General features: G+C 39.6%; 1 protein-coding gene across 1 annotated transcript; it reads left to right on the plus strand.

Moving 5' to 3' along the window:
* Positions 1–18407: 18407 nt before the first annotated feature.
* On the plus strand, positions 18408–20978 carry LOC136280806 (ALK tyrosine kinase receptor-like). The gene is made up of 5 exons (XM_066166515.1): positions 18408–18468; positions 18698–18799; positions 19521–20039; positions 20397–20725; positions 20916–20978. Exons 1-5 carry the CDS (start codon positions 18408–18410, stop codon positions 20976–20978), a joined length of 1074 nt encoding a protein of 357 aa, XP_066022612.1.
* Positions 20979–22122: the final 1144 nt, after the last annotated feature.

Below are 22122 nucleotides of genomic sequence, written 5' to 3' on the forward strand. Positions count from 1 at the left end.
AGTTTCTGGTGATTTCTGCCATGAGAAGGCTAGGAAATGTACAAAGTTCTACTCTAATGATTATCTGGGACCCATGTAGTAAGACATGTGGTGGTTCTGGTGTCCAAAAGTGCATGCGTGTGTGTGTTGGGCAACTGTCGATGAACTCTGTTACTTGTGACAGTGTGTGCCCTGGGTCAAAGTTTGAAAAAAGAGCATGCATCATTCACGACTGTTCAGATTTGCTAATTGAAGATTTATCAGTAGGAAGTCAAAAATGAATTACTTATCAACAATTCTTTCAATTTGGAACGATCTTCTTTTCAGTTGAGTACAATTCACTTGGTTGTTTTAAAGACAGTACTCCCCGCGCTCTCCCGTTGCTACTTAAAAGCTTCCAGGGTAGCATTGATTGGACTGACATGACGAAAATCGTTCGAGCATGCGCAGATTTAGCCAAGGAGTGTGGCCTTCCCGTGTTTGGAATCCAGTATTACAGAGAATGTCGGAGTGGACCGGACGCCGAAAACACGTACAATAAGTACGGACCTTCCAGAAGCTGTCAGAATGGAGTGGGAGAGGATGGAACCTATTATGTATACAAAATATGAGTAAAAATTCCAGTTTTTTTCGAATTTGAGGGGTTATATGTTTGACATAATAATCCCTAGGAGTAGGTTGCGGCACGTTATAGAATTAAATACTCCTAAATTAAGAACGAAAATGCGTTATCGTTTCACATTCCCTTCAAATGAAAACAGAAAACTTGTTGGGCATCCTAATATTTTCACTCTCTCCAGTCACGAGTCATAGTCTTCCCGTAGTCACTAGTTACAGTCTCCACGTAGATACTGTCCAATGTCTCTCAATAGTCACTAGTCAGTCTCCCCGTAGTCACTAGTCACAGTGTCCACTAGATACTGTTCATAGTCCCTCCATAGTCGCTAGTCAGTCTCCCCATAGTCCCTAGTCACATTCTCCACGTAGATACTGTTCACAGTCTCTCAAAAGTCACCAGTCACAGTCTCTACGTAGACACTGTTCATAGTCTCTCCATAGTCACAAGTCATAGTCTCTACCTTTAGTCACTAGTCATAGTCTCCCTATATCATAGTCTCCCCGTCGGTAGTCCATAGTCATAGTCTCCTCGTAGTCAAAAGTTAGTCTCCCAAACTGACTGCTAACAAAGATAATTTGGTTTTATCAACTCAAATGATAATGTAAACTGGCCACAGTAAAGAGTTTATAAGATGACGCTTAGAGCATTAGCCCTTTGTCAGAGTGAAGCCGTGGATGATAGGACTGCTTACATTCTCTCACACCGGTATTAGATCAAGAACCTGTGACCATATGCAAGTACATATTAAAAACAGTCAGGGGTAAAAGCTAACTACACAGGAAGGAATGTTCAAATCTTTTGAAGCGATCCAAGTCGACAGTTTTCCCCAGAGATTGCTAGCCACACCAGAATCTCCGCAGAATCTCCCGAGAAGATTTTCCGAAAGCTCTCAAAAATGTAGCATCAGCTCGCTTTAGTTCTCGCAGAAAAACCGAAAACGAAGTAATCGCAACAGCCAATCAAAACGAAGGAAAATATCAAGAGGCGTCATTTGAAAGTCTGGTTAAAAACCACCCAACTTCCTTAGGCACAAGAAAACGTGAGTTATAAAGTCGCGATTGGCATTAGATAAGGTGTGTTACTTTTAATAGGCAAAAATAAGTTGGCGCCTAACTCAATTTTTTCCTCCTGACGGAAAACTAAGCTGAGCTTTCAAAAGAAATACCACCGAGCCGAACGCAAATGAGATAGATATACGGTTGGATGGAAATGGCCGGGCGAAAATAGACGCTCGCCCACAGTTTTTGCCTGAAAAGGTTGCACTGCAATCGTAATTGTAGGAATAATTATGTCTAAGACTGTAGATGTTTACATTATTCGTGAACATGAAAACGCTGCACTTACTCGAACAATCCTTGAGCAAACACGACTTGATCTGTTCACTTGGCCCAGAGCTCACTCGTCCTCCATGCTGAGGCGAAGGATTGGAACAAGATCGCCTCCTAGCCTTGGTTCCAGACCCACATGTTTTAGAGCAGTCTTCCCGTATTGACCACAGTATCCAGCGACTGTTTACTAAGGAAAAGGGAGGAAAGGAAGGGAATAGTATGATGACTTTTTCGTTAATTTAAGATCCGAGTTGTAAGACGCGAGCTAACTGATTCCGGGTACAAAGAGTCCAGCTCGAGTGTTCATTTCTTATTGCATTCGCTGTATGCTTTTTTGCATACCTGATGTGCCATCAGATTAAACTCAAATAAGTCCCTCCTCCAGCGATTTTTGTTGACTCGTCGGACGAATTTTTCTTAAGGAGAGACCAAGTGAAATGCTTACAGTGAGTATTTCTGCTATCGATAACGATCTACCTAATGGCAGCACGCATTTCTCCGGCCCCACTGCAAGACTTTGAAGTTGCTTTATTGTTTACTTAGTGAGTATTCAATTGACCCAATTGTTTTTGCGTCTTGATGGAACGCAAAAACACAAAAGAAGACAACAACATCTAGCTATCTTGCTCGGAAAATGTTGAGCAATAATCATTATATTGTCACCAAATGGCGCGAAGAATTGCGTTTTTGTGCTAGCGATTTCACTGTAGACAATCTTGGCCGCCCCTGGTGCCAGTGGAAAACAAGCGAAATAAACCATCAAAGTGATGAATGATGATTTTAGATATACGAAATTCATATAGTTACACTGCAGTGAAGAAATAAAATTAAGAGATCCTTTGGACCCAACACATTGAACAGCTCCCAGTTGGCTTGTTAGCTCAGTTGGTAGAGTGCTGCACCGGTATCGCAGAGGTCATGGGTTCAAATCCCGTACGGGCCTGAATTTTATTTCAGGTCCTATTTTCAACTTCTCATTTCAGTAGTGTTCTTAGCTGCGAGGATCTCTTAATTTCATTTCTTCACCGCAGTACAAGTATATGAATTTCATATATCTAAATCATCATTCATTTCTTGGATGGTTGATTTAGACCCAACACATTGACCAGCTTCCAGTTGGCTCGTTAGCTCAGTTGGTAGAGCGTTGCACCGGTATCGCAGAGGTCATGGGTTCAAATCCCTTACGGGCCCGAATTTTTTCAGGTCCTATTTTCAACTACTCGTTTCAGTAGTGTTCTTAGCTGCGAGGATCTATTAATTTCATCTTTTCTCAAGTTTAACGTCGGAATCCTGAATCTGATCAAAGCGAGGTGTCTCTGTGCGGTGAGGTAAGTATTATACATTAGTCGACCGTACCACTCGCGCTAGTGTGAAAATTGACCTCCTACCCAAGTTTCTTCAGCGGCCATGTCCAGTCTACTTGTTCAAAGCATAGCCAGAGAGAAGCGAACTTGGAAATGCAGATCTAAAACGCTCGTTTCCAGCGGAATGCGTGGGGAGTTTTGGTATTGAGGGTACAATGATCTTAGATCGGAAAGTATGGCTGAGAAAAATGCCGATCGGGAGGATTTTCGGGGAACAAACCACCTCCGCGTGAACAGCGGTCGAAATCGGAGTGTGCAGCCTTGACTTCGTCTTTTGACAGGAATAACAGTGATGGTAAAGCACGCTTAAAACGGCAGAAATCGCCAGAAACTACAACGGACATACAGGATGTAAGTAAGTTTTACTGATTGTACGTGTAAAATGTCCATATTTCAAAATATTTATCGTTGTAAATCGACCATATTTCGTTCCCCATACTATTCCTTATAACCAGTTCCAATTTTCAACAGTTCCTCTTGAACCTTAACACCGAGTCACACAACGCGTGATGCCTTCATGAATTAATTGTTGGCTTTCTCTCGAGACGTGAGCTTGGGCCGCCTGTGGTGCCACCCACCAGGCGTAAAATATGGTTTCATTAAAGGCAAGCAATAAGATGGCTTAAAACTAACTCATCCAATAAAAAATAAACATTTGAGGAGGGCCGTTTGAAATTCAAAAAAAGCTTCAAAGCAAGAGGTACTCAGAAAACATCATAGAAATGTCTCTGTCAGGGGTCAACTTGCCTCTAGACAATCGGCCATTAAAATACACAAAGGCCGAAAGGTCACGAACGTGTATTGCCTTTCGTCACAACGCGCCACCCGGCAGTTAAAAATGTCAAACAAATATTGATGGAACAATGGAGTCTGATACACAATCAGTCGTTGCTGAAAACAAATTTTACAAAACCTCCGATCATCCTTAACAAAAAGGGAAAATCTCTTTAAGACATGCTCTTGAGAGCAAAAATGTAATTTGAAGGCGGTAACGCGACGCGGCCGCGAAAGCCACATTGGGAGTCCGTGCCGGTCTATCTTTACCTTTATTCTCATGTCGCGTCGTCGCGACTTATCGCTTGTATCCACTATTCTCGTCTCTTTGTTGTCAATTTTTCTTCGAGGGAAGACTCATTTATAATAACTGATGGTATTCGATAAAGTCAAGTCCCAATTACTTCTGCTGCTACAGCCGAAAACTACACAAAGAACCATTTCTACTTTCTCACTAACACCTTACTACGAGCGCATTTGTAACTATTTGCTTGGGCACCAACATGGTGGATAGCAACCGTCGTCAAGACAAAAGTCACGGGGTGGAAACGAATCCCTGCCAAAATGTATATAAATGGAAAAGGAGAAAAGTAGAAAGAAACAAGCGAAGCAGCCAAAGTAATCGCAAAGCTAAATTGACAGATCTAAGTGGATGATCTCTTCATTTTGCGACTGAAACGCGTCGCGCTAAGATATAATTCTACCAAACACTCCTCTGAGAAAAGTGCTGGAAGAATTAAAGCATTCATGCGTGATTAAGAGTCATCAAGGAAAGGGACTGATATGTCTGGGGTAGAGACTCTTAACCCGTTATATTGTAAGTCAATCTCAAAACAGTTAAGATGTGCAAATCTCGTCAAATTACAATCCAGGAAAAATATTAAACTGTAAAGTGTTTAATAAAGTCACTAACAATTAAGATTTCCTTGTAGTAGAGACTAAAGGTAGTAAACCATTGAAACTCGGCTCTATAATTACAGTTCTATTTTAATACGAATTGTTTACCAAACAAATGAATTCCCGGCGAGTTATTCTTTATGCTTTTGTTTAGCTCTGTCTATTGAGGCGTCACAACAACTGAAGCGCTCTTATTTCAAAGGGAAAGCTGACATTCAAGCGCAAAAATGATCCACGCAGGTTTAACTCAAATTTGAGTAGTTGTAGAGAAGAAACCTCTAAAACGTTCAGGCCTCTAATGAATTCGTGCCTTCCAGCTGCTTGCTAGGAGCCATCACCAACTGAGCTACGAAACCACACGTTGCGAGCAGGGCAATTCGGGTAGTGGGTTCTTTGTTCCTGTAATGAAAACTACATTCAAAACAGAATTCAACATTTCTTTGTTTTTTTACATAACGTTTGTTAATTTGCCTCCTCGATAAGGTTGCAAAGTTACTCACTTATGAACAACTTACTGAATTAAAACGGAAACTCTTAAACTTGCGCAATCTTCGCAGAATGAAAATAAATAATGGCGACAGCAACAGGCCCACGGATATTTTGCAAGAAGGAATAAAGTATTTAACGAATTCGTTGGCACTTTTTAAGATAATGTTCGCGACAGATATTCTAAAAACTCGGTACACCGTCTACCGACATGATAGTTATTTTTCAAATAATTATTTACACCTGTCGTATAAACAGACTTACTATTATTTTGTGCACCAAAATTTAGGGTTTTTCATGATTCCTTCTGATTACTTTTATTTTCCTCTTTGGCGATTGAAAATGTGGGAGAAGTTCCCAAAGGAAAAGATTTGGCCAATCAGTTCACATTTCGTGACTTTCCAGAGCTATATATTTTATAGCTGTGTAATTATTCTGAAATGACGGTGTTTGCCCCATATGCCAAATGAATGGGAAAACACAAAACAAGGTTCTTTTTATTGTTAATATCATTATTCAGTGAATTAATGAAACTGCAGAATTGTTTTTACTCCAATGCAGAATACAAAAGACTTACATTTCTGAAATTTAGTTCTGAATTAGTTATTCCCAGGGAAGCTATTTAAAGATAATAGCAGTGATAATAACATCTAAAAACAAAATGAGAACGACACAATTTTCCGAGTATCTTCCTTTTTTCTTTTTTTTTTTTTTCTTCGTTCTCTTGTTTTATTTTGATGATTGTTTCAGGCAAATACTTATAAATATAAGTAAGGTACTTACTAATAAGCAAATTTTTTGCACAAAGGACGTTGGAGGAGATATTTAAATAAGAAACTTGTGTCGCCGCCCTTTGATTAATAATGAATAGCAATAAGGATAAAACTTCGGCGCATTGCGTTTTAATACCCTGACAGTGCGAGAGATGGGCAACTGATGGCTGCTGCATTCATCTAATAGTGATGAAAATATTTCCTGACAAGACTCTTAAGATGGAGAGCCGTTGCTGCCCAGTGTTTTCTTTCAGATCTTTCCTCTTCTTGTTCGGAGGCTGGTTCTACACCGTGACAGTTGCGAACCAAGGTGAGTTAACTTTAACATTGCTTTGTCTAGGTTCTATTAAAATTTACTCCTGAAGTCACGCGAATCCGGAATTGAAGGACGCTAAGTGGAAATAGCAAACCAGGCACAAAAATAATGCATTTTGCGGATTTGGATAGCTTTCTCCATCACATAGGGTTATAGGGCTCTGAATTAAAAACTGATGTGACCGTTTGTATGAAACTTGAGTACGACGAAATATGATATTTTGTTTGCAAGTATAGCTTATTCAAGTTCATTAAAAATAATTAACCACGATTTCAGAGGGACCTAAACAGGTTTGGAAACTTTCAAGACGAGTTGCAACAAACTCAGTCGTGTCCGGAACATAAATCAATATATTTGGATGAGACATTTCCTAAATTCTAATTTTTGATGAGAATTTATTCAGATCATTCCCATCGTCGAAAAAAGAAACACTTTTTTTCTGGTTGTTAGCAACGATCTAACTGATCGAGAGTTTTCGGAGTAACACTAATAAATGATTTATCAGAAGGAATAAGACATCCTCAGACCAGTGTAACGTGAGGAAAAATATCGACAAGTGCGATATTAATAGAAATTAAAGGTTTTTTGTTTCTCAAGAATTTCTTTCTTGTTTTGAAGTCTCTAAAGCCATTGTATTTGTAAAAATGAGTCATGATGCTTGTGTACACAATAGGTTTTCAAACTCTGAGAAACACTGCATGTTGTCGAATATTTCAAATGCAGGTGTTTCACAACTGTTTGACTTCGCCTCGGTCTTAAAATGATAGACTACTAGTTCAAATCATCTCCAAAGGAACAGACGAACTTATCAGTAAAAAGAAATGCACCATAGGTGTTTTAGGAATTCAGATAAATGCTAAGGCTAAAAAAGCCTCAATTGTTAAAATTGTTTATGATCAATGAGAAAAACCGTCAATGAGTTCTTCATCCTTTTCCACTCGACTCTTTAACTTTCATCGTTGTGAGAGTATAAGAACTCGTTTTTTCCGTTCTCGTTTTGATAAAAGGTAAATGAAATGAAAATGTCCTGTTCCTAAGCAATAACTTTGCCTCTTTGGGGGCGAAAAATTAAACGCACTCAATCAAATCGCGCTCATTAATGATTTACCGCAAGGAGTCAGTGAATAAACGGAGTTAACATAAGAGTCTTCATGGTGCGGCCAAAAAGAGAATAGTCGCCAAGAAATCCAAGTTCTTTTTTCTCTAGCTTGCGTTGGCTTCTTCTCCTTCTGTTTTTCCCGATAAATTTTCGGATTTGCCTTGAGCCATTGTAATTTCGTTTTCCCGTTTCGCAAAATGACCTTTCTCGAGAATCTCAAAGGAGTTCTTTGTCACAAGATTTTCAAGAGGGTCGGATATTGCGTTTCACTGCTGGTGGCATGACGGCATCGACAACCGTCAAAATGAGATGCGAAAACAGTGAATTAGTTTGGAAGTCAAAAACTCTAATTTTTTTCTCGCATGTTATCTTTTCTTAAAAAAATTGGTTGGGTATTTAGATTTTTCGGATTTTCATGAAAATTGGCCAGGTGCTTGTCAGATATTAACGCAACGAAGAAAGTTAGGCGTAAAGAAATTCGAAATTTTACTCTCGTGACATCCCGGAGCGTGACAACAACCGAAATATTTTCTACTGTCCAACTTCATGTTCCTGTTTCACCAATGTATAACTTTTGGCAATAAGTGCAAGTTAGGTAATGGATGACATTGGCGGAGGTGCATGTGAACTGATCTGTAATCTTAAGGAATTGCTTGAGTCTCGATATTTCTCGACATTATGAATAAAAGAACAGGTTTTTTGCATCGTGTGCGAGCGCGTTTGAAAATTCCGTGTTGGTCATTACTTTTTTTTAAACATCCGTCCAAAATATTAACGATATTTTTGTCGCCATTGAGTAAAAGTAGTGGAGGTTGCTGAGGAAAACAATTAGGTGACCAATATCGAGAACACCCTTGCAACGAAATCCTTTACGGTGGCCAATTTACATTATAAACTCAGTTGATTAAACACAATAACATTGTTATACCCTCCCGCAGACGCAGCACCGCAGTTTCTTTAGAAATTTACCCCCCATTTATACAAATTAAGTAACACGGCCTAAAAGTAGTTCTCTAAGTCGGATGAGGTTCTGTAACATTCTCTTAGTGCCAAAAATTGAAAAAATAACTCAAAAGAACGGCGATATCCCAACCAAAGACTGACGAAAAGCGATGCACACTCCAAACTTTTGGTAATTGGATTCTAGAATCTAAATCGAATGAATTTCAGCCCATCCATAGAAATTCTCAAATCCCTAAGATCACTCGATTTTCTTTAAATCTCTTTAGGTTTTACTCAGTTATAGTCTACTCTATTGGCGTATTTTAGAGAGCCGTTTTGCACACTTATGATTCACTACTGTCTTATTTATAGATAGCTGTCGGCGAGTCAAGTTCACGGAAAAAAAGGATGGATATGCATTGGTCAACCATATTTTAAAAAATTTTACATTGCCTGTTGGAGTGCATATGCATAGTAACTGCAAGAATAGGTGTATTATTGAAGACAGATGTAAATCAATCAACGTGAGACCAGAAGATAAAGATAGGGTTTTGTGTCAGATAAGTGACTCAGACCACGTACAACACCCAAATGATCTGAAACCGTCAGAGGGCTTTACGTATGGGGGCATGGAGGTAAGAACTAGAAATACGGTTTTGAGTTTGCAGATCTTATTTCCTCTTTTGTGAAGCCTCCAGAACGACTTACAGAATTGCAATGTCTTTTCCGAATGGAACTTGAAAGTAAAAATCGTTGAAATAAAATAATTTAAAAATAATATCAATGGGTGGCCCATGTGAATCGACGATATAGATTGCTCGCGAATCCCATGCACCAGCGATAAGCTCTTTGCCATCGGTGTAATGAATGACCCGATGGGTCTTAGCAATTGGAACCTTTTTTAGAGATGATCAAAGCGGAAAATCAAAGGACCTAGAAATAGTACAACATCAATGGATTGATGTTTCTTTCAGTTTCGCAGTGCAAAAACGCACAAGGGATAACTGATGATATGTGACACTCTGGGTTCTAGCCAATCGGTTACCGTTATTTGGTACCACGAGACGCAAGTGTTCCAATCATGTAACATGCTTTTAAAATTACACATAATTCTGAAAACGTCTGCCGGTAAGGACTTCAGAGACAGTGGAAATGACTTCACCGAAAAAAGAAACAATTTTATTGAACGATTTTTGAGTTTTTTTTTTTTTTAATTGAAAAAAATAACATCTGTGTTAGCGTACAGAAAGTGGTATGTTGCTCGCACCAATCAAATCGTTTAGGGTATGTATCTCGCACCAATCAGATCGCCGCATTAGGGTATATATCGCGCACCAATCAAAGCGTCGTTTCTGTTCTTTGGTTTGAGAGGTGTTCAAATATCTACGAAGTAATGGGGGATTCGGAGAAAGTGGTTCGTAAATTGGAATCATCTTTTAGAATGAGAAATGTTGGCTTTTCCGTGTTTTTAACGTGTAATTTTCCCGCGCTTTACGAGAAATGCGATGCCACTGGACAGATGAAAGATGTCAGATTAGCTATAGTAAACGTGTTACTCGTGCTGTGAAAATGGTGGATAGTTGTAAGAAAGAAAATTGAGTTCTGTGCACTGTAGCGCGATCACGGTTATTGTTTCTTCACGACGAGAGTGAGTGGAAAATTTGTTAATCAAATATTGCTTGAGGTGTTGATGAGTTGCACCAAACATTTTGATTTGAGCAGTTCTTTAACGGCAAGCTGTGTTGCAAGATTCATGATCTGTTGAGTGTGCCGATTATATTTTTTTGGATTGGTTTGCTAGATGAATGTCTGACTAAAATTAACTTTGGACGATTTTGTGTGTGCTTTCGATAGCTGGAGAAAGTGATCTTGTGGAGTCGTTTGCGTTTGGCAAATGACGAATTCAGATACCATTGTTAGCATGTTTATTTGATTTTGTTATCTGTAACGAATGATTCACGGAGGTAAGTTAATATGATGTGATCTACTAACGTCGAAAATATATTAAGTCGAAGGAAAAGGTTTGGTCTCGGTCTGCATTTTCGTCAACAAAATAAACACATACCGCTTAGATGATAACACAACCACAAACGGCCTATATTCTTTCTCGAATGCTGCGTGGGTTAAATATTCAATTTACATCTACATCCACTTTTATTACGTTGGTAAAATCTGTACTAATATCACACCGACCAACTCACGTGCAAAGTCTTCTCGGAGAAGACTGCATGAAGGCTTGAAATTATATAACGGTGGATTTTCATCAAGATACATGTATTGGGCAGGAATATTCCACAATAATGCAAATAATCGTGAAAGCTGATCGCGGAAAAGCGATTACGTGACGCTCGGTAAGTTGTAAGATGACATGTTATCACATACCAGACGAAAAAACTCTTCGGATTCTCAGTCTGCATTTTGAACCCACTCTGCAGTCTGCAGTTTACATTTTGTACCTAGTCTACATTTTGTATCCGGTCTGCAGTCTGTTGTCTGCACTTTGTACCCACAGGCATCCGTGGCACCAATGCAGTTTATTTTTGGTTACAGTTATTGGCACAACACACACGATCTACCACAAAATACCTGTGTGTGAGTTAATTCGACATTTTCGTTCTTTCCCACGTTAATAGTCTTCTTTCCTTTTGTAAAAATGTAGATTTCAAGTAATCCACCCACCCCAAAAAATAACTCTTGCATGCATAGCATGCCTATGTTCTCATTTCCCTACATCTTTATTTTGCGCTCTTAGCTTTTTAATGATTCTTCTATAACACTTGGATGGCTTAAATGTTCGTTCACTTAGGCATGATGTTGCATCATCTGCGGGCCAGGTACTTTTTTATATGTTTTCTTTGATTTTTTTTCGTGACGCAGCCACTGGGCCTTTTTTGATACTGTATCCGGTGTCCGGTTGCTTTTTTGTTTTTTCCGCCGGATATGAGAGCTAGAATAAGAGCTGCTAAAAGGAAAAGTACTTTTTACGTCGATTGATTTGTTTTCTCTTCACGATTTCTCTTGATGTGCAAGGGAATGAAATGGTATGAAATAAGTTTGGATAGCTTGTTACAAGTGCGACAGCTACTCTTCCTTATAGAGATCGCCCATGATGTTGTTGTTTTACAGTGGAGAAAATCTCACCTCGAGCAGAAATAAATCTTCTTCAAGTTCTTAATGTACAATAACGCAATAGGATCTAATAGCTCTGAAAGATATATTTCAATTTATTCTAGTTCTACCTAAGAAATGAATTTAAAATGTTTGGATAAATAGCAAAAATAACGTCAATTGCAAAAATTGTTATTCTGAATTAATTTTTGCGCCTTCATCGAGACAGTTATGATTCCAAATTAGGATTCAAGAGCAGATTGAAAAAACTATTGAAAAGTGAATTGAAAAACAAACGACCAAACGTTTTAAAGTGTTTTTCGGTGCAGAGTTAATCGTATCGGACCCTTGTATTCTAAAAACGTATCTTTAGTACGTTCGAGAAGATTGGGAGTTGGTAGACAAGCCTTCCCTTAGATAAAGATTACCAGAAGTGCTATGATGGAAGCAGTCGTGAAGGAGAAACGTCGATGCAAAGCACAAAAGGGAGGAAAATTTTCCTCATCGTCACCAGTCGTGCCTGGCTTTTAACCCGACTTGATAAACTGATTGACTCAGCAAAGTACCAAAAGAATGAGTAAAACTAAAAGAAAAAGATAATTCAAAATAAGAGAAGTGAATCCAACTAAATAAATCCTCGCACTTCGACTCTTCCCTTGTTTTTGACATGTCCATAATTCTTGGCAACACCAGATACAAATTCAGTAATGTAATCATCGGCACCCAATTCACTTATTTTCTCTCCTAGATAATTTTTGATTCGACGTCATCTTGTCCGAGTCTCCATTTATAAAACATGGAATCCGTGTCGTGATACAGGACACGATCGCCCAAACGGTCCAAGTGATCGTTCAATTTCAACGAGCTTGTGCAGCGGTAAAATGGGCTATGAAAATGTTGGTCCTCTTGCCCTTGGGTGAATCTTGGGCAATGTGAGAATACACGAGTTCCATCAATTCCGTTGTTAAAAACTCGAATTCCGTGAATTTCTAACAAGGACTCGTTCAAATACTGGTACAATTCGTGAAGTGAAGACAAAGAGGTCACGGCGAGTTTATCTAATCTTTCATCGAATTTCCCCCAGAACGAATTCAATTTGGCCAGGGATCGTTGTGCTGGATTCTCGAAAATACGTCCGGGTTCCATTCGGATCCCTTCACGCTCTTCATACTAAAAATGAGTCATTGCAACTCTTTTTCGGTGCGCACGTGAGATGGTCCTCCAGTGGCTTCGTGCTTCATTTTCAACCAAGTATTTACATAATCGGCAAAAAGTCATTGGTTGCGTTGATCTTCTGGGGATGCCACACTTCATGTATTTCAAAATGCACCACCCTTTCTCTATAAGCTGAGAAGTCTTGGGTGTGCTCCACATGCCTCTCAAAATACGTTCTAAATTTGTGTCTTTAGATGCATATCGGAGTTGTAGCATGGGTCTCTCTTGTTCCACACAGGTACAACACTAGGGAAACGTCAATTTTCCTCCCCTTCGGTAGCATAAGATGAGATTAAACAATCGGTCACGAAGAGAAATGTCGATCTTGGCCTATCCGTAAAGTAGGGAAGTGTCTTACAGACAGGCAGCTCCTGTTCTTTCCATCATGAAAAGCATGACGGGGATTCAAGGCTTCACCACTCCTAGATCTTTCAAAAATCCCTTCAACAAAGGATCATGTAGAGCCTCAAAATCCCATTTACCTTCCCATTCCTCGATATCTTCGTATCCCATCGGTCGCAACAAAACCTTCTATTCACAGACGGCCTCCTACACTTCTCTCATAGTACAATAGGGATGTACCAAAGAAATCGCAGGACAAAGATGACAAATGCGCCATAAACATCCGTGAAATTCAAACACGGTACGGGCTGAAGCATAGTATCCGTCGATGTAATGGACTCACGTAGGTGTCATGTTCCCAGGTGTGTCCCAGGTGGGATTCCACCTTTTTCAGGTGGGATCCCAGGTGGGATTATGGAACATCCCGGTTGGGATTATGGAACATCCCGCATGGGATCCCACCTGGGATTACGGAACATCCCGCATGGGATCCCACCTGGGATTATGGAACATCCCACATGGGATCCCACCTGAGATTATGGAACATCCCACATGGGATCCCACATGGGATCTCGCCTTAAATTCCTAATAGCATCCCACCTGGGAAAGCACATCCCGGGCGGGATTAAACATAGAATCCCACCAATCCCTCTTGGGATCCTGCCTCAAATTTCAGATAGTTTCCCACCTGGGAAATCATATCCCAGGTGGGATTGCATCTGGGATCCCGCCAATCCCAGTTTAGACCCTGCATAAAATTACAGATTGCTTCCCACTTTCAGAAAAATCCTTTGAGGGATCCTGTTTATCATTGAAGACCACAGATTTATGAAATGTACCACACAGGATATCTTAAAATTAAGAGGATAAAATTCTCTAGGTGAGCTATAGACCCCATCAATCTACTGAGGGTCCAAAACTTTCCAACTAGCTATAGAACATACTGACACCTCAAATGGGATCCCATTGTCTTACCAAGCTGTTGATCATAAATGACTCAAACAGTACATGAATACACAGACTATATGTGATAAAGATCCCATAATTTATTTGCAATGAACCAGCATGTGTTTGACTTGTTTCATTAATAAATTTCTTAACCGAACATTCTGAAAGAATAACAGCACAACTCAGCATATTACTTTTTCTTCATCATTTAAGCAGACCATCTACAGTGTAATAAGGCTCAACGTTTAAAAAAATTGGCTGTAGTGTATCAAAGAATAAAAGAAAGACAAAACCTCAATAATTCATGTTATCAAAATTTTGACAAAGGTACTGATTGAAAGTCTGCTCTCTCTTCAGTCGAATTTTCCAAAGCAAAGAAAGGTCAGAATGTTCCCAAATGTGACTAAAGTAATCTTGAAACCTTACTCATAGATTTATTTCATTGTAAAGTGTAAGCTTAGGAAACTGCAGAATGCAAGCGACCAATTCGATTCTCAGAATTATTTGAGTTTCAGTTGCGCTGAGCGTTAGGTAAGCTTAATTCAAGCCGTTATTTCTATTCTTTGATAAGATTTTGATCACGTAACGAATATGGCAATTTGTACTCACCACAAACTTCTAAAAATCCTAGCTTTAAATGGCCACTCGATCGTTGTTTGAACCAGTCGATATGTCAACTGTTAATTGTCCCTTCTTTTAAGTTCACGGCGCCAACGACTTTCTTTTCATTTAAAACACTCACGCTGTTCTCATTTTCTCATTAAACCAAAATAAAACCAATCTTTAGAAGTGTTATATTAGGCAAAACAGTTGGGAAAAGAAACAACTTGAAGCAAGAGCGGTTAACCGATGAAAAGTACATTCAAAGATGAGCGCCAAATGGAGTTTTCTTTGTTTCCGATTACGGGCATGATCACGTGGACCTTTTAGCAAAGAGAGTCCGCTGGCTTGACCCATTGCAGTCTCAAGAGAAGCGCGCAACTTTATTCTGTCTCTTCTAATCAGTTCTCCTCTCTTAGATGGTGGATACCTTGGATTCATGTTTTGACGATGACATAAATAATGATGTGAATTCACTCTATGTAGAAATAGTCGACAAGAATCGAACAAGAATGCACGATTTGTGGCCGAAAGTTTTCGAGGAAAGGAAGACTCGAAACCCACTTGAGTTATGGTCACGGCGAAGGTGAGAAACAACACAAGCCAATAACATTAGGAAGTATAAGAGATACCTAGATGATCCCAGTATACCAGTACCCAAATCAACAAGGCTTGACCACAACAAGCGTTCAGCAACACGTTCCAACACAGCTAGCCATCTCGATTCCTCAGTCGGTCTTTCCAGTGAACTAGCAGTGGTGCCAACAGAGTCAAGTGCGTCTCATAACGGAGAAAACATTTGTACGAAAGACAGAAGCAACTACATGCGATTACAGAGGTGCATTGGAATTCTCGTCTGCAAATGGTTATGCACAGTCCGAAGCAAGTACAGTACAAGAGAACGAAGATACAAGGTTGTCATTTTATACTACAAGTACAATTTTATACCAGACCTACAAGGTATAGAAAAATTTTGTTGATCGCTGACTCAGAGAAGAACAACAAGTAAACTTTAGAGCTGTTATTATTGAACTGTGACTTGTACTTTTCAGAAGAAATTGTATTTTGCACCAAAAATATAAAGAAGTAATATTTTTTAGGAGGTCCAGTGATTGGGACATTTAAGAAATTAAGTTATGAAAAGAAACTCGGTTTGTACTTCTCACTACTAACAAGTCTTGTTTTAAAAATATTTTCAGATCAGAGTTTCAAATAAAGCAAATTGAAGAAGTCATTTAAAAGGTGTATTTTCTCAAAGGGAACAGTGACCACCGCTGTCTTGTCTGCATGCCAAATATTTGCGGAGTGTGTGGATGATCCATAAGTATTGGAACTCTCACAAAAACGTTTTGTAAGAATAAAAACAGCAAAACAATATTTTCGTAGCTGGGATAAAGAATCCCAGGTGGGATATGTAAATCCCGACCAGGATCCCGGGTAGAATGCATAAGTCCCACCTAAGATCCCGGGTAGAATGCATAAGTCCCACCTAAGATCCCGGGTGGGATGCAGGAAACCCGCATTAAATGCGGGATCCCAGGTGGGATCAAATTTTCATCCCAGGTGGGAAAGGTGGGATCCCACCACTTAAGGCGGGATCCCGCCATTCCCACCTGGGATCCTGGGTGGGATTGCCGGGATCCCGCCTATATCCCGCCTGACATTTTACCTGGGTAGCTCGCTAGTTTCGCCTCATGGCCTTAAGAAAGACGTACATTTCATTATAGTGCGCTTGTCTCGCCTCATGGCTTAAAGAACGACGTATATTTCATGTGTAGCGTTTGTCTTGCCTCATGGCTTAAAGAACGACGATTGTTACATGTGAAGCGCACTTGTTTCGCCTCGTGGCTTAAAGAACGACGAATATTACATGTGTAGCGCGCTTGTTTCGCCTCGTGGCTTTAAGAACGACATATATTTTATTGTAGCGCGCTTTTTTCGGCTCATGGCTTAAAGAACGACGTATATTTCATGTGTGGCGTTTGTGTCGCCTCATGGCTTAAACGACGACGAATGTTACATGTGTAGCGCGCTTGTTTCGCCTCATGGCTTAAAGAACTACGAATATTACATGTGTAGCGCGCTTGTTTCGCCTCATGGCTTTAAGAACGACGTACATTTCATGTGTAACGCGCATGTTTCGGCTCACTGCTTGAAGAACGATGAAGGTTACTTGTGTGGTGTTTGTCTCTAAAGAACGACGTATAGTTCATGTGTAGCGCGCTTGTTTCGCCTCATGGCTGAGAGATACTTTCTCTTTCTCTCGCGAACTGACCTCCGGGGAGTCCGATCGACTCATGTTTCGCCTAGTGACTTAAAGAACAACGAATGTTTCATGTGCTGCGCGCCTGTTTTGCCTCATGGCCTTAAGAACGACATATGTTTCATTGAGGCGCGCTTGTTTCGCCTCCTGGCTTAAAGAACGAAGTATGTTTCATGTGTAGCGTTTGCTTCGCCTCATGGCTTAAAGAACGACGAATGTTACATGTGTAGCGTGCTTGTTTTGCGTCATGGCTGAGAGATAATTTCTCTGTCTCTCACGAGCTGACCTCCGGAGAGTCTGATCGACTCTTGCCGGGACGAACTGTCTCCATCGGATCCGATCGAGTCCGTATGCCAACATTTTAAACCCCCCTTGCTCCTGTTAACCTCTTATTTCCGGTACCACTGATCAAGCGCCCAGCGCCCATTTCCGGTTCCGGTCGCAATCGGATTCAATCCGCCTGCTGGTGAAGACAACCCGACTCAGTTCGGGTCTATTGGACATGTGCGCCCTATTGGATCCTATGATCCACTTGTCGTCGTTTTCGACTTCCTTGAAACATGCGGGACATTTTTCTACGTTTTGCAAATAGATTTCACGCAAGGATTGGGTCGAGTCCAACGGTACTGATAGCAATCCTCTCCGTAAAACAAACGCAGAAATATACAGCACATTTGAAAAGAAGTGTCATTTCGACGATGCTCAGGACAATTTTGGCGATGACACTATACACATTTCTTTCCAATGCAACTATGATATTCATAATCATCTTTATTAAATCCACGATCGCATTCCTAATAATGATAAGATTTGCTGAAGATTTTTTCTAACAAAGCGCAATCATGATTACGATGTCCATCTACTCGCACTGGTAGAATCTTCTCAGACGCTGAAAGACCCTAGAAAATAATCATGTGAGGTTTATCCAACGACAACACCAGAATCTGGTACTCGAGACTCAATGTTTTTTAAAAAATTTTCCAATTCCCTTACTCCGTGTATGTAGGCTCCTTCTTCCACACCTGCCAATCGATGTTATCGCGTTACGTTATATGATTGGTCCATTTGCGCCACGTGGTACTAAATAACGCTATCTGATTGGCTAGGACCTAGAGTGTCACATAACACTACTGGGGTGTTGTAAGATCTTAGAACGCTAGAAAAATTTTCCCTGTCGTATCTGAGACTATTCGTGTACAAGTTTTTCTGTGTTCTCATGATATCTCAGGAGAGTTACTATCAATCCGAGCGTGTATAGCATCTCAGTTATTTCATGAAAGGCAAAATATGTTTTCACCAGAACAAGTGTTGTCTCAGTTTGTGCCATAACAATGCAACTTGCCTGGTTGGATTTATGGACAAGGGATGCAAATGTGTGTGTCAGGCTGGTTACAAGGGAGAACATTGTGAAAAAGGTGAGGGCTACTATGCGTTGCATCAAGCACATTTACTATTACATGGATGCGTCTGTTTTATATCCGTTTAAGTTTCGTAACGTAAGCGTCCATATGTCCTCCGAGCACTTACGATTCATGTATAACATTTTGTACCCATTTTTGGTTCTTGTTTCATTTCGATACTCTGTCCTATGAGAATCTTCGTGTCATCTCGTGTAGTGTATCGTGCTTTAATTATTTGTTTTAGATATTGACGAGTGCTCCAACAATACCCATAACCGCCATGCCAAGGCTGTGTGTTATAATATCGAGGAATCATACAGTCGTAGATGTGAAGAAGGTTTTAAGGGTGACAGATGGAATTTCATAGTTAAGTTCAGAGTGATCATTGCAATATTTTATTAGTAGTGTAGAATACCTAGATTGGTAATCTTTTTTATTCTACCATAAATTAATTTTACCGAAAAAGCCACCACAAAGCGAGTCACAACTAGTAAAGACAAGAATAGAATCAAAATAGAATAAAAACGAGAATAATAATGATGATGATGATAATCGAAATATTTACTTAGGATAACCCTTCAATACAAAAGTACGTTTATCAACAGGGTCCTGCTAATTAAGAATTAAAAACTAAGAAATAAGAAGTTATTAAAATATACATAAAAAAGTATCTATTAAAACAAAAATACATTAAGCTAAAAACTGTTAAATCTACGTTAGATGTTACAAGTAATAATCGTCCAGGGCCTTCATAAAGAAACCTCCAGAATCGATGTTCCTCAAAATTTAAACTAGAAGGCAATAAATTAAAACTCGAGGCACCAAAAATAAAAACTACGGTGCAAAAAATCCAGTTTGACCCTTGGCAGCTTTGCTGTTTTCTCATTGGTCCCAGTTTAATTTTCACCATTTTTTTAGAACTGATGGAAAGATGATTTGACATACCAATCTTACAAACCAATAAATTAAACAGTAAATAAAAAGAAAGCTCGATTATGCCTTCAAATAAACGAAAGAACTCGTGATATGAAAAGAGGTTAAGGTGAACCTTTTTTTTTGCCCTTCAGCATTCAAAGCTATTTTCACAAATCTCAATGCCACTGGAAGATGTGGTCCAACATCGCTGGGCAGTCACTACACAGGCCAGGGTCATGACGGACAAGTTACACTGACCAATGGTTTTCAACAGTGGACTGTGCCATACACTGGTTACTATAGAATAGAAGCAATAGGAGCAGCAGGAGGATACGATAAACGGATTAACAGCTCTCAGTACCGAGGAAGAGGAGCAAGAATGGTTGGGACATTCCGCTTGAACAAGGGTGAGGTCATTCAGATAATTGTTGGTCAAGAAGGAGGAATAAACAAGAGAAGCGAATCCTCTGGCGGTGGTGGAGGTACATTTGTAGTGAGAGGAGCCGACACACCTTTGATAATAGCTGGAGGCGGAGGAGGGATAGATTCTGCAAGGTCAAGACATGCAGGATGTGACGCTAGCATCAATACAAGAGGGAATCCAGGGTACAGGTCATGGTCAGGGGGGAGCAATGGACATGGTGCGCAGACTTCTGATGATGTAAAGTCAGGTAAGAAGATGTCCTAATCATTCTTTGCGTCTCAGCTGTTCAGTTAGAGATTTTTCGATTTCCTTTGCTCAAGCTTTACATAACAGTTTTACAGAGTTCTAACAATGCTTCTCTGTAATAAAAATGTAAAAATCAGCATTATAGTTACACAGGTTTAGGTAACACGGAAAAAGTCCCTCGCATTAACTTGGAAGAGGACTAGTTTAAATAACTAGCGATCATCAAGCTACAGGCAAATATCGAAACCTAACGAACGGCGGCTTAATAGAAATACATTTTATAACAATTTGAATACATCTCATTTTAACAAATTTTAATTTTTGCGCATAAAATTGTAAACACATTATAATTTTTCAGGTGGTGGTGGTGGTGGATTCTATTCCAGTGGAAGAAATGGTAAGAATTTTGGGGGAACGAAGGGGGATGGTGGAGAAGGTGGTAAGGGATTTCTTCAGGGAGGGAAGGGTGGGAGAGCTAAGACAAACGATGTCGATGGTGGGTTTGGAGGAGGTGGAGGGGGAGGAGGAGGAGGCCGTGGAAATTATGGAGGGGGAGGGGGAGGAGGGTACTCTGGGGGAAGCAGTGGAAATAATCATGTTGATTCCTGTGGAGGTGGGGGAGGCTCCTATAACGATGGCGACAACCAAGAGAATGAATGTTGTTTTAACACGGCTGGTCATGGTCAAGTGACTATCACATGACCATAAAATGAAAAGCTACGTGTTATCAACGATAGAGTTGATGGAATTAGAATTTAAATTTTTGATTGGCATTTCAGTTGACTGATAGCAGTCACTAAAATTATAATTTAGTCCAAAATTAAAGGCCGCTCTTACGTATGACTCATGAGATAAAATAGACCCCCAAAAATCTGAGATTGTAATAACATTTTTTTGTACAAGTCGAATTTTACTCGTTATACTTTTGATAATGGATTGAGTTCGATCTAATATCGAAAAGTCAAAAGCTGAATGAATGAAATTCGGTTTTCTTGTTTAGGTAGCCTACGTTACCAACCGTTAGAGCAAATGTTGTTTAACCCTTTACCTCCTGAGTGACCAAGAGAGAATTTCTCCTTACATTATCAATACAACATCAAGCATAGAAGTGATGAGAATAAAGAAAAATATAAATTCGGGAATTATTAGTTGATCCAATACCAAATTCTCCAAACTGACACCATAACAATTGTATGGCAAACAGTAAGGAGAATTACTTAAGAGATCTTGGGAGTTAAACGGTTAATCCTTGCGATAGGGTCATTTGGAAAGATGACATAACGCATGGACCAACCATCATGAGGGGCAACCTTGAACAATGAGAAACAAATTCTGAACGATTATATAAGTAATGAGCATTTTGTTCGTCAGCATCAGTACGCCAACCTGATTTACCGATCTTAAGAGAAGATCAGTATAGATTAGAATCCAAACAGTGAGGATGTTTCTCATACAGGAGTAGTCAAGAACCCAAATGTTTTTTCGAACGCTGGTAAAAGGTATAATCTTATGCTAAGGTATTCGTAGTGAAATAATCAAGAGTGAGATAAGTAGGTAATTTCACGCACAACTTGTCAAGATTTTAATTCTTTTCGAGCCTTTAGGCGAGGAAAATAATAAGAAATTGCAAATTGGTAAGAAAACTACAAAAACTGAAAAAGGTTTCAAATAGTATAACAAAAACAGCTTTCTCGATTTGCGTGTTGAAATTGTAAAGCTAAGCTTAAGTTTTGGACTAAAATTAGGTACGACGTATCTGTTAGTATTTGGTTTATTCAAAAATCATTAAAAATTCCTCAAATATTATTTGCAGCCTCATTTTTCAAAAATCATTCTGTACAGTTGCAAGAGCACAGTGTAATCGAACAGTCAGCTGTAATCGGAAACCTGTAATTAATTGGTAACAGGACTTCCTGTCGTCAAATTCTGTCTGTAATCATATCGAAATTTTGTCAATCGCTCGTATGATTACAGACTGAGTTGGACTCCACTCGGTCCTATTACCTTTGCAAATATTACCTTTAGAAAGTAAAATGGTCCTTTTGTTGTGTGAAGTACACATATTGCGCAAGTGTTTGATTTAA

This window comes from Pocillopora verrucosa, chromosome 5, assembly GCF_036669915.1.
Source record: "Pocillopora verrucosa isolate sample1 chromosome 5, ASM3666991v2, whole genome shotgun sequence".
Lineage (NCBI taxonomy): Eukaryota > Metazoa > Cnidaria > Anthozoa > Scleractinia > Pocilloporidae > Pocillopora > Pocillopora verrucosa.